Below are 12,963 nucleotides of genomic sequence, written 5' to 3'. Positions count from 1 at the left end.
TAGAATATAACTATATATATAGTTATAAGGTACTATGGCTAGGATGTGTTTGGACTTGATGATCTTCAAGGTCTTTTCCAACCTGGGTAATTCTGTGATTCTATGATTCTTTTCTTCTTTTTTGAGGGCCAAGGTAAATAAAGACTAGGTGATGAAAAGTTCAGATAATATCCATTTCCTCTCATAATACCCTGTACCTGTAAATATCTTAAAATTATCCCTCAGAAGGTGTGTTTGCTGTTTTGTTTTTTTTGTTGTTGTTGTTTTGTTTTGGTTGGTTTTGTTTGTTTGTTTGTTTTCCTATTTAGAAAAAGGAAGTAGTTAAATACTTTATGATAGTAGATCTTGTCACAGTGACACAGTGACAGACAGGTTGAAGTGGAATCTTTCTATTCTGTCATTTCCTATCTGCTCAGAAGTGTCATTTATCAAGCAAAAAGAGAAACCTTAGCTGACAGTGCTTTACAGCAAATGTGATTTACAGAACAGGTTTTTTGTATTCAACATAGCATTAAATTTAAATACATGAGGAAAAGAATTTTTATACTCATTTTCAATCTAATCAGTGGCAAAAAATATTTGAAGTATTAATATTAAGAAAAAAAGAGAATGCTTAATCATCAGCAACAAAATTTAATAGGCCCTTGCTTTTAGATCCCTGAGTTCAGATTGGCATTGAAGAACATTCCAAAATAAATAAAAAATGAAGTGGCAGAAGATTTATTTGCTACTTTAGGTTCCAATCAATGTCAAACAAAACATAAACTTGTACAGTCAGTTTGGAATATTTGACCTCTCCAAATGCAATGGACTTAAGCAGGAACTCTTTCAGCTTATGTTTCCAGGTATTCCTTTATTCAGAAAGGTAGAGACCCTATAGCTCTTGTCTTTCTTATTGTTTTCTAACTACAGGAAACTGTTTTTTTAGACTTGACTTTAGTGGCAGCTCTATTGTATTTATAATTTGTGTATTTATCATTAGTGATTTTTATCAACTATTATATTTGAGCAGGGTATATGATGATACACTGTCTTCCTGGTGACATATTCATAGTTAATCCTTCAGTGTACACAAAAGTATTGCCATTGGCATCAGTAGGGCAATTTCTATGAGGAAAAATTGTCCCTGGAATTGAGCAGCTGTACTACCGCTTCCAAGAGAAATCAAAATATCAAGGAAAACATTGTCTATAATGCTACGGCCCATAATTAGATGGGATGAGATGAGATGAGATGAGATGAGATGAGATGAGATGAGATGAGATGAGATGAGATGAGATGAGATGAGATGAGATGAGGAATTTCATACACAGTTCACATGGGATTTGGTATTCAAACATGCGCCCCCTGTGGCTGATTGGATTTTCAGTGTAAAGCCTGTGTAGTTAACATATAAGGAATACGCAACACAAACTATATGATTTTGTATCCTGTAGCTGAAGGCATCTGTAGTGTAGTTCTACAGAAAATGAATTATGTTCACACACTCTTGCAAGAAAACAGACCTTCTCATTTTGCTTGGCAAGTACGTACACTTCATTTTACACTATCGTTATCTAACGTTATATCTAACATTATCAACAGCTGAATTTCTGGAACTTCCTTGTCAGGCACATATTCGTCAGACTGCGCCTCTGCTGCCATCTGTCACCTGGCAACAATATGGAAAGTAATATTGGTGGGAAGGGTCAACCTCTAGTGCTATACTACCAACATCTACATCTGATGTCATGGGCCAGCATAATAAAATGAATAGGATTTACTTTTGGAGAAGCCCTCATATTTATTCATACATTGTAATACATATTTTCATGCATTTTTTTTATATATGTTATGAAAGTGGCACAACAGGGAATATAATGCAAAATAATGTATTCCAGTAAGCATGTGGTACCTAGAGAGATGCAGGAATTTTTTGGTTCACTTACAGATTCCTATTTCAAAGGGGAAATAATACAATAATATATACTAGCTACAAAGAGCACCACACCCTTTTATTTGCCATTTTAGTTAATCACAGCAATATGGAGTGTTTTGCAGATATTGCATGATTAAGTAGCAAGAATGCAGAATTCAGTTGTAATGGATTTCCTTCATTTGATTTTAGAATTAAAAAGTAAGTATTGCTTTGAAAAGGAACATTGCTATCTGCTGCTTAGAACTGTGTTTTTTTTTTTAATTTTTTTTTTTTTTAATTTTTTTTTTCCTCAGAACCTTGATCATCATAACTTCCCATTCTTCATTTCTCAGTTTCATACATCAGCATTACCTTCCAACATAGCCACCAGGCTTCCAGCCAAGTGCTGATGTGGACTGAGAATCGTCATTTTCAGAGGTGTAAATCAAACTATCTCTACTGTTGCCAACTGAAATGCATTCATCCATGAGAGGCAGTGTCTTACACAGATTCCTTTGAACCAGGATATAGCTTACCATGAATTTCAAGTACATGGTAGTAAAAGGAAAATACTACATCTGTTCACAGGGATATGTGCACAGCATTGTTTTTCTCATCTGATGTGTTGAGGTCTTTGGACCTAAGGGTCTCAGATTCAATCCCCTGCTATGTTTCTGTGAAATATTTTACAAAACTCTGAAATTACAAAAATGTAAGAACTTCCACTGAGATGTAACCAGCAGCTGCACGCTTCATTGTAGATGATCTTAATTCAGTAAGATGTATAGAACTGCATTGGAGAAATAAAAAATTAGAATTTGCTGTATTTCCTCTTCTTTTTTTTTTTTTCCTTCTTTTTTTTTCTTCACTTATTTTTTTTTTTTTTTTCTTCTTTTTTTTTTTCTTCACTTACTGTCTAATTGCTGTTACTGGAATTTGTTGTTAGAATCTGTGTTTTTGTTGTTACCATACTGTTGTAGGTAAAAACCTTGACAGATTCTTGGTCCCATCATCTGTTCCAGTTGTGCAGAACACTGATGTTTTTCAAAGTATCCCTCTTTTCCAAGCAGTAACAAAAGTGTGTGAATGCCACAACAGAGTGCTGAAGAAAGCCTCTGTGTCAACCTAACCATTGGTTACTGCTCAAGAGGTGGCATACTGTATTCCAGAAGCTAGGTGTGGCAACATAGAAATCTGTGATGAGAACTGAAAGAAGACCATCTCTGATTGCATACTAAGATGTTTCTAAAAACTGTGGGGAAAAAAATAATCATCCAGTACCTAACACAGCTCTTCTGGCAAGATCTCTATTGAAGACTTCTCTGTTTCATAAAATAAAAAGTAGCTTTTTAAGCCAACATGATTTAAGCTTAAAGACTTATATAAGAAATAATGAACATCCTGACAGCCTCTACACACACAGATTTGAGCTGATGAAGATGTCACATTAAGTCTTATTTATTATTTCTCCCAAATGAAATTCAACACAGCTATGGTCTGAAACTAGTTGACACACTGTAATTTGGAGTTGAGTTCAGTAAGAATATGAATTATGCAAAAGTGAATTCCAATATTAATTCTTACATTTAATTTAAAAAGAGAAGTTCAGGACACTGAGTTTCTGAATGCATCAACTCTGGCTGAAATGATGGTTCAAAAGTCATGATCAGAAGTATTTGCAATTTGTAACTTACATGTATAATTACTTGAATGTTCCATAAGTTAATGTTGATAGAGCTTTCAATTTGTGCAATTGATTTAATTTGGAAAGCAAAAGATAATTATTTCAGAATGTGCTTTTGCACATTACTTTTTAATTCAGCATAATGCAGCAAAAATATTTTTTCTGGAGGAGCATAGAATGACATAAATTCATAGCTCTTTAAGTCATTGATGATGAGAAAGATAAGGATTCACTTGAACAGATAGGTCAGGTAGCAGTTTTGTTCCCCGCTAATTTGTTCCTAATGACTTATTTGCCATCAATATTACTAACTGGCAGCAACACTCATTATTGGAAAAGTCTGGTCTGACTTAGTATGCTTAAATTAAATCCCTGTGACAGAAGGAGATAATGGTTTTATTTAATTGGATGATCAGTGATTTAATTTAAATAAAACTCAGCTTTATTTGACAAACAAATCATTAGGAAAGGAGTAGAAAAGCTTCCTATTTAATTCCTCTTGAATAATAATGTATACTAATCTAAATTGGACAGTACATAAAAGGTACTTAAGAAAGCAGAACCATGTTGTTGTTTTTTGTTATCACTTTTATAAAAATTAGATAAGAAACTTGAAAGTAGATACTTCACAAAACATAAAGAAACTATAACAATGTGTTCCTAAGAAAATTAGTCATGATCATAAGATATGCACAGCACACTATTTCAACTAATTAATTTTAGTCTTAGCTTATTATATATATGCATGTATATATGTATATAATCTTTTTCTTTGAGTTATTTAATTATTGTTTAATATTGTCATAGAACTACGAAAGACTATTTGTGGGTGGACGTGCCTATTAAAAATACTTTACAAAACTAGTACAAAAATATTTCTTCTTATTGCAGATGACAGTTTTCAGCCTTATAAGGAAACAAAACTATATTTTCCAAATAATCTATATAAACCATTATTTTCTTCCTTATTTATTTATTTATTGTTATTAGTCTTTCTTTTCTTGCATCATTTTAGTTGCCATTTCTTTCCATATGCTTATATTGTGTCCTGACTCTTCCTGACACCAGCTTTAGTTTGGGATCTTGGGTGATTAATGCACATTAGCTGCATACTTGAAAGGTGCCTTTAGTCATCCAAATTTTTGGATCAATAAACATTTACAGTGAATGTGACATGAACAGATAATGTCTTGTCCCTAAATGTCCTTCCTCTGAAGGGTGTCTCTATGTGTGCATTTGATGAAGACAGGAGGAAATAAAAGTATTTGGTTTGAATAGTGGCAATTGCTCTGTTCTTCAAGTTAGTTAATTTCCTGAATTAAAGTCTGTGACCCCACTACCTTGTATCATATGGGGGGGGGGGGGGGTGTTAATCAGGTTGTGTTTTTAGTTGGGAGAAATATTAACATTTACATAAAAGCCACAAATGACAATCTAATGATCAGGTTTTGAATGAAACTCTGTAATCTATGTAGATCATAGAATACTTGCCAATATAAAATCTGTGATACATATCTTTACAAATAACTCTCTTTATAAAGGGCAGTCTTCCAACTACAGTTTTCCTAAGTGGTTTGTATGAAAGGTTTCTCATTTACATTTACATCCTCTTCTTCTGCACTGGTCATCTTTGTTCCACCACACAGACTTTAAAGATCAGGATTGCCATAGTACCTCTACTTTGCATCTGCCTTTTCCATACAGAAATGATGATTTTTCTTTTCCTCAGTTCAGGCTATCATTTTGCGTTTGTGGTCTTAATGCAATAATGGATTTCAGTCTGATTATTTTGACTCCTTGAACAGCTTTTGTTGCAAATGTTATGCAAAAAAAGCCACAGGGGAGGGAAAGCTTGTGGCTACAGAGCAAATGGAAATTCTTAGAAGTACTTAGAGAAAGTAATGGAATTATGCCCTAAAATGTATTGCATAATGAAAAATACTGTAGAGATACAGGTATAGGGTTTATAAGTCGTACTATTGTGTGTTCATAGAAGGGTTAATATCTTGGAACATTCATCTATGAACTGCCTTTATAGCTCTTAAATTCATCTACTAGTAATAAATAAACTGAAAAAAAAAAATATTTTTTCAGCCTGTGATACTGGTAACAGAAGAAAACTCAGTTCAACCTTCCTTGACTATTAAAAGATTATTTTTTTTTTTCTCTCTTTTTTTCTTTCCATAGCTCTTGTTTCATACCTTGGGCGTGGATAATAATAATTTTATTTCAAGTCTGGTATATCTTGGAATTTAACTTTAGGGTGTTTTTTTTTTCTTTGTTTTGTAGGTTGTTGGTTTGCTTTTGCTTTCTTCACCAATATCTGTGAATTCACAAAGTATTTTGACTTTCCAAAACATTCGAAGTTCATTAATGCAAGTGTCTGAAGTATTTAAGATGTACAGTTAAGAATCGGGTGCAAAGGATGCTGAGGAATGTACTACTAAGGTACATACATTTCTGATCCATGCTACTGCCATGCTCAGTTTTGCAAGGAGTATAAAGTAGTTCTTGAAGTATGCTAAAGTAATACATGCATTTGGTGATCTTTCCTGTGTTTACAGAAGTTATTTAAAATTCTGCGTCTGTGTAAACACTTGAAACGACACTGAGTTAATAACACTGTACTGTTAAAGCTATAAATTGATAAAATCTTCTTCTAGGAAAAACAAAAAAAAAAAAACAAACAAACAAAACAAAACAAAAAACAAAACAAAACAAAACAAAACAAAAAACAAAACAAAACAAAACAAAAACAAAAAACACCTATTTGTTTTACTGAGTTCAGCTGTCAGGATGTGCTTAGTTCACTATTGGTAATGAGTAAAGATTCTTGGAGACCACCAGAAGCCACCGTCTTGTTCCGAAGGTCCTTATTATAAAAAACGTGTCTTTATGCATCATCTGATTTTCTGACAGACGTTTCTACTTCAAAGTTAATCTCTACCACAGAATATTAACAAAGTTAATCCCTGCCTTTAGAAATAGACAGTCGTGGAAGTGGGGAAAAAGTAGGTCTGGAGGATTTAATATGTTGCATCACAAAAGGAAGTCTTAGGCAGACATTGAGATGTTAATGGATTCATGAATTTTTTATTTTTTTTTTCCTTAATTGTTCTTTAGCACTCTGACTTTGAACCTTCTTAGGTCAATCTTTTTCTATGGGGCAGTAGCAACTTCCAGAGAAAGAGTTATAGTGACCTGTGGAACAGCACTCAGACTCACAAGAGTCAGAATGTAAGGTAGTTTATTTAAGGTGTATACACCAGTGCACTGGGGGGCTTGCACCGCCCCAATTGCGCAACTAGTGTCTCTCAAGCAGTCATATTTATACCACACAAAATGCACACTCATGATTACATGAAGCAGGTATTGCTAACTCATTCTAGACAGTGGGTTGTCCTATGCTAACTAATTCCTTGAATGTTTTCTTGTTTTTCACTCCTTGGACATGCACAGTGTATAGTCAAGTCAAATTAAATGAGTTTTCTTTTATGATGACTGGTCCAGTTTCTTATCTGAAGGTTTCAGGCCTTCCAGGAGCTTCTTCCTTTGCAATGTGCTATTGATAAGTGAAAGCCTTGCCCCTGTTCTACCAAACTCCTCCCAAGTCCTGCCTATTCCTAGTAATACCCTTCCCAAACTCCGCCTAAACTCCCCCAAGTCCTGCCTATTCTTGGTAAACCACACCCCAAACTCCACCTCTGAAGTAAGGGTTCCTCCCTTCTTTGATTTCCATTTATCAAAATTTATCAAGGGCATCCCCCTCTACATGTACAGGGGGCCCCCCTATACAGTGATCATCCTAGCGTTTCTACCTTTACTCAGTAGTGCTTTGATTTTGAAAATATTCGACTAAAATATTCCACTAAAATACTATCTATTCAACTAAAATACTAAATTTTTCTACTATTAAATATGCTACTAAAATGTTGTACTTATCCTACTTCTTTCTTATTTTCCCCAAGCAATTTTAGAAGATTTTGAATTCCTGCAGAATTAATTCCACAGTTATTTTGTAAACATTTGTAACAGTTTGCCAAACCAAATTAATTGGATTTGTTTCTAAAAGTGGTGGTAAGGAAATACAGGAAGTGTTATGGCCTGCCATAACATTTATTGCAATAATCATACTTCTTGCTAGCAATTAGACATAACTGCCTGTAGAACTAACATATAATTTCTTCTTGGCACGCTTGTGGTGAGTTGTATTACCAACTTTTTCATTTTCTCTGAAGCAAACTAGCTGTCAGCTACTTGCAGTCTGAAGCAGACTGTTAGATCATATGGCCCAGTAGACTGACTCAGTTTGGCATCTGGTATTGGATGTGATTCAAGAATACTGTCATAGTTCCTGCATAGATTTACACAATGTACTTCACAATACAATTCCATCTTATTTTTCATACTTGATTTTTTGTCAGTCTTTTCCTTTGCCATATGTGTTATTGTTTGTAACCATTAACAAAAATTACGGGATAATGCGTCTTTATCTGCCATTACAAAAAAACAGTCATAGGTTTTTTGCACTAACAGATTTTGCTGCAAGAAATGCTTAATCTTATGCTTATGGTAGATTTTTCCAATGATCTGACCCTAAAATAGTCTCTTTGTTACTTAGTAGGGAAGGTAACAGAATATATTTGAAATTATTCCTTTGCATTTTCAAACCTTTGTGGCATTTTTAACATTGAGGATTTACAGAGAAAATGTGGTTGTGAAGAAAATTCATATGAATACACTCATTTGGACCACACAGTCTTAATAAACTTAAGTAATTCTGAAATGTAAACATCAGGGGAGTTTCAGTAAGATTTTTGTGGTTATGCTCTTGTTCAAATAGCAAAGCAGGAATTAGAAAATAAGTACAAATCAGAAGGAAAAGTAGAAACCAGAACAAGACTACTGATGTACGCGGTGTCAGAAAAAGTAGTCTATTGCAAATTTTCCATATGTTCTTCAGCACAAAATGTGTGTTTTCTTCTAATTCAGTATGGTATGTAGCATATAAAACCAAGATACCTAGCACACGTTTATTCTTTAGCTTAGACTGCTTTCTTGAAAATTTTAAGCATTCAATACCAAGACTACTTTCTAGTGCTGTGAAAGTCACTGTTCATTAATAGGGGGGTTGAACTAGATGACCTTTAAATGTCCCTTCCAACTCAAATGATTCTCTGATTCAAGTCCAACCAGTGGCAGTTCCTCTGTCCTTGCATCTGAATGTCAATGTTGTATCTCTTTTTATTGCTGGAGAATTTAGTTCAATTTAAATTAAAGCAATCAGCTATTTAACTACAGTAATTAGATGCTTTGTAACATTTAATTGCCCCACAAATTGCATGGCTCAATACAGGTTACAAATAAGTATGCATTTGCCCATTGTCTAGCAACAGCATTTGAGGAGCCTATAACATAGTATGATTTGATGAAATAAACACAGTGTGACAAATCCTAGCTAATGCAATTCTGGTTAAATCAATGAAGTGATTTTTGGGTTATACCACATGAGTGATGTTTCTGAAGCACAGTAAACACAACCAAACTACAGAATTGCTAATGCTACTAATTACCAAGTCCAGTAAATTTGAAAGAGATTTGCTTGAGCTTGTGTTCTAATATCCTTCTTTCATTCTTTTAGCAGCCATTGTTTTGCTTTCTTCTTGTTATATATATATATATATATATTTTTCCCTTACTAGGGAAAAAAGAATATGTATAATGTAACTATTTCTCTGTAGTATAATCCTAGCTTGATTTGTTACTAATTGAAGGTAAACCCTTCAGCTGGCAATCAGAGAGATTCAACCATCTCAGATTTAATTCCAAGTCTGATAACAGGATATGGGAGAAGAGACAATATTCTTTGCATGGTTTCCTGTTTACAAATCCTTGCTTGGATATCATATTCTTCTTCTTTGTGATATTCCTTCTTCCAAGAGTATGGAGAAAGGGAGACACTGCAATAAAGCCTAGACGTACTTTGGTTAATACAGTGAAATAAGTAAGAAAAAGCTGAGATTCCCTTTATAAAATTACATTTTTCTGTGAGCTTTCTCAGCATCTTTTTGATTTATTATTTTGTTTCACTTCATTTGTGTCTGCAAGCCTCTATCTCATAATGGAAGAAAAATAGCAAGTTTTAGGTGAGCAAGGTATAATGGAACAGCAGGATGCTTGCAAGCCACTTAAATTAAAATGATGAGGAAGAAATAGATATTAATTATCTCAGGCTGTATTATCTTTTCATTTCACAGGCCGGGAATATTTAACTCCCCAGGAAGAAAAGAATTAAATTCCATTGAATTTTTCCACAGTGAACCAGTGCTCCAGAAGCAAAATGCTTTGTTTCAGACTGGAGAAATAATTTAAAATCCCATACAGGGGGTGACTAGATGAGAGATCAGAATCCAGTTTGTTCACTGAACAGGAATGATGAAATGAAAAGGTAGACTAAGAAGAGACTATGTTTATGTTCACTCTATCCCACAAACTATGACCTCCTCCACAGTCACAAGGACCTACTTTCAATTTCAAGGCAATAGCTATAAATGTTAATAATTGCCTTTTCCTCTTTCTCTGTAGCTTAGCTTCTTGCCCCATTACGAAAACCATTATGTTTCTCAGTAATTCATTCTCTATATAATCTCATTTCATGTCCCAAGTTTCCTTTATTGTGTTTCACCTTGGGCAGTACATCATGTAAATAAAGCCTATATCCATAATCTGCTTAAAGAGAATTCACTCTTGAAAACTCCATTCCAACCTGTGTCCATTATAGCAGAACTCTTTAGACCTCATTAGGTGGTACAAGCAGGTGAGTATTTTAAAAGCTATTTCAGCATCTGTGATGTAACCTTGAGTACATATTCAGAGCTTTTAGTTATATTTAAAGGATGAGCATGAATCAGATAAAGACATTGAGAAAGATGTTTGTTGGACTATATCTCTACTGCAAAAATGCCTACATTTTCTGTTGAAGATAATGTTATAGTAGACAATGATCAAGAGGACAAACACTAATTCTTGAAGATTTTTTAAGTATTTTCTCAAAGTAAAAATAGAGATTTAACATTCAAATAGGCCGGAGAATGTGCAAATTGATATTGAAGATGAAAATGATTGAGTTAGAACTGATATTTTTATTTGTATTTTTCCAATAAGGAATTGAAAGCCTAGCTTCAAACTCTCTGTATCTCAGAAAGCATAGAAATAAATGAACTAATATTTGTGGAAAATAGGTAGTACTTTTAAATTCTGTTTCATATGTATTGGAGGAGCAGTGCATTGTCCTATTTAATCCAGGTTTGATTTTGAGTTTGTTTAGCATTTCAACAAGCTGTGTGTGAAAATGAGCTGATTCTCTTCTGTTTCTGTGAAAGCCAAATGCCTGTGAAGGATTTTGACACTCTTTCATGTCATCTCACATTTGTTTGATGCAGTTATTGGTGTTTTTCCATTATTGGTCTTAGATTTGGTTTCTAACAAAACCTAAACCTTTTTTCATTGCATTTATTGTAGTGAGCAGCATTCATGGCAGAAAACAGATAGAATTTGAAATACTGCCTGTGCTAGATACCAGATAGAGCTAAAAATATTAACATTCTACCTGTATTTTCACTGTGAACTTAAAGACAGGAAATTGGTTCCTCTAACACCTTTTATTTTACATAAGAGGAAAATAATAATTACTTTCAAGCCTAGAAAAAGTGATTAATGTTTCTTTCCTCCCTTTTCTCTTTTTGTTCTCAAGCTTCATTCTGACTTGGACAAGGGAGTGGGCACAGTTAAATATACCCTTTCAGGAGATGGTGCTGGCACTGTTTTTACAATTGATGATACCACAGGGGACATTCATGCCATTCAGAGGCTGGACAGAGAAGAAAAACCTTTCTACACACTCCGGGCACAGGCTGTGGATGTCGACACCAAGAAGCCACTAGAGCCTGAATCAGAGTTCATCATCAAAGTGCAGGACATTAATGATAATGAGCCAAAGTTCCTGGATGGACCTTACATTGCCAGTGTACCAGAAATGTCTCCCGTGGGTAAGAAGCTTTAAACTCTTGATAACTAATTGCATAACACTTGATAACTTAATTGTCTCAATATGCATTTCCTGCTGAGGAGAGAAAGGGAAGGATGAAATGAAAATACATCTTAAAAAAGTTAGTTAGAAATGTCTCACTCTGTACTTAGAAATATGCATATTGCAGTTTCATTTTTTACTTTATTAGCTTGTCAAAAAAGTTATTGTCATACACAAATGAGTCCTTTTAACTTTTAATTCCTGAAGACATGAGAAGAAAAGAAATGGTACCCATGGCAGATACTTTAACTTTCAGAGATTCTATATTCCCAGACCTGATATTGCATGTGATGAATTGTGTTCCTTTTTCTTCCTAGTTCATGTTCATTATTTGTTGTGAAACATTTTGCTATTTATTGTTCCTCTCTATGCTGCTGCACAACTACTAGTATTTACATAATCCCATAGTTATGACATGAGGCAGAATTCTTTATCCTGTTACCTCACAGGTGCTGAAAGTAATGATTGCCATCACCTGGCAGTCACGATGAAAAATAGAACTGGAGGAGAACCATCAAGACTTAGCTGAGGTCTTGAAAACCTATTATTCAAAATATTAAGTGCAATAGATTCATGAGGCAGAAAAAAAAAATAATAATAATAATAAAAAAAATAAAAAACAAGAAAAAGAAACCACCCAGAAGATTGATTGTAAACATGGTAGATTTTCATATCTACAGATGTTACTGTAGGAGCAGAGAACTATAGAATCATATAATTATTTGAGTTGGAAGTAGTCTTGAAAAGTTACCTGGTCCAGCTTCCCTGCAATGAATAGGGGCATCTACACTCCAATTATGTTGCTGCAGGTCCAGCCTGACCAGGTGTGCAGTAATAAAGTTACAGAAGCACTGAAGTAGGCATTTGCTTGGAGAGTTTTCACAACACAGTAGACAAACGTCAGGACATAAACAACACTGATCTTGAATTTGAGCAGGAAAATACTGTAAGTGAATGTTTCTGGTCTCTTCTTCATGGATGATTCTGCAGTGGTCCCAAGTAGTGCACTTGTAACTCAAACACACCACCTGCTTCTTTTTCCAGATGGCACTTTGGGCTTCCATGTGGGCAGCAGAAATTAATTTCATACTGGATTGAGAAACAAAGAGGCAGTTGGAATCCACTGCCATTTCCCCTCATAAGCTAAGCTATCTTTTCCCAGTACTCCAGAAGCCACTACAAGTCATTTAATGCTCCCTTTACTTACTAACAGTTTCAGAACTTTTCTGACCATGAAGTGTGCAGAGATTCTGTTGATCCTTCAGCTGTGCAGCGCAGGTGGTAATATTTTGT

General features: G+C 34.4%; 1 protein-coding gene across 1 annotated transcript in view; it reads left to right on the top strand.

Moving 5' to 3' along the window:
- Positions 1–12,963, top strand: part of CDH12 (cadherin 12) — a 497,894-nt gene that overhangs the window by 373,316 nt on the left and 111,615 nt on the right. The window contains exon 5 of the mRNA XM_015854453.2: positions 11,335–11,629. Coding sequence (XP_015709939.1) covers positions 11,335–11,629 — 295 coding nt within the window. The remainder of the gene's footprint in view (positions 1–11,334; positions 11,630–12,963) is intronic.

The sequence above is a fragment of the Coturnix japonica genome, chromosome 2, assembly GCF_001577835.2.
Source record: "Coturnix japonica isolate 7356 chromosome 2, Coturnix japonica 2.1, whole genome shotgun sequence".
Classification (NCBI taxonomy): Eukaryota; Metazoa; Chordata; class Aves; order Galliformes; family Phasianidae; genus Coturnix; species Coturnix japonica.
Note: the sequence above shows the minus strand (reverse complement) of the source record. Positions and strands in the feature narration are given on the sequence as shown.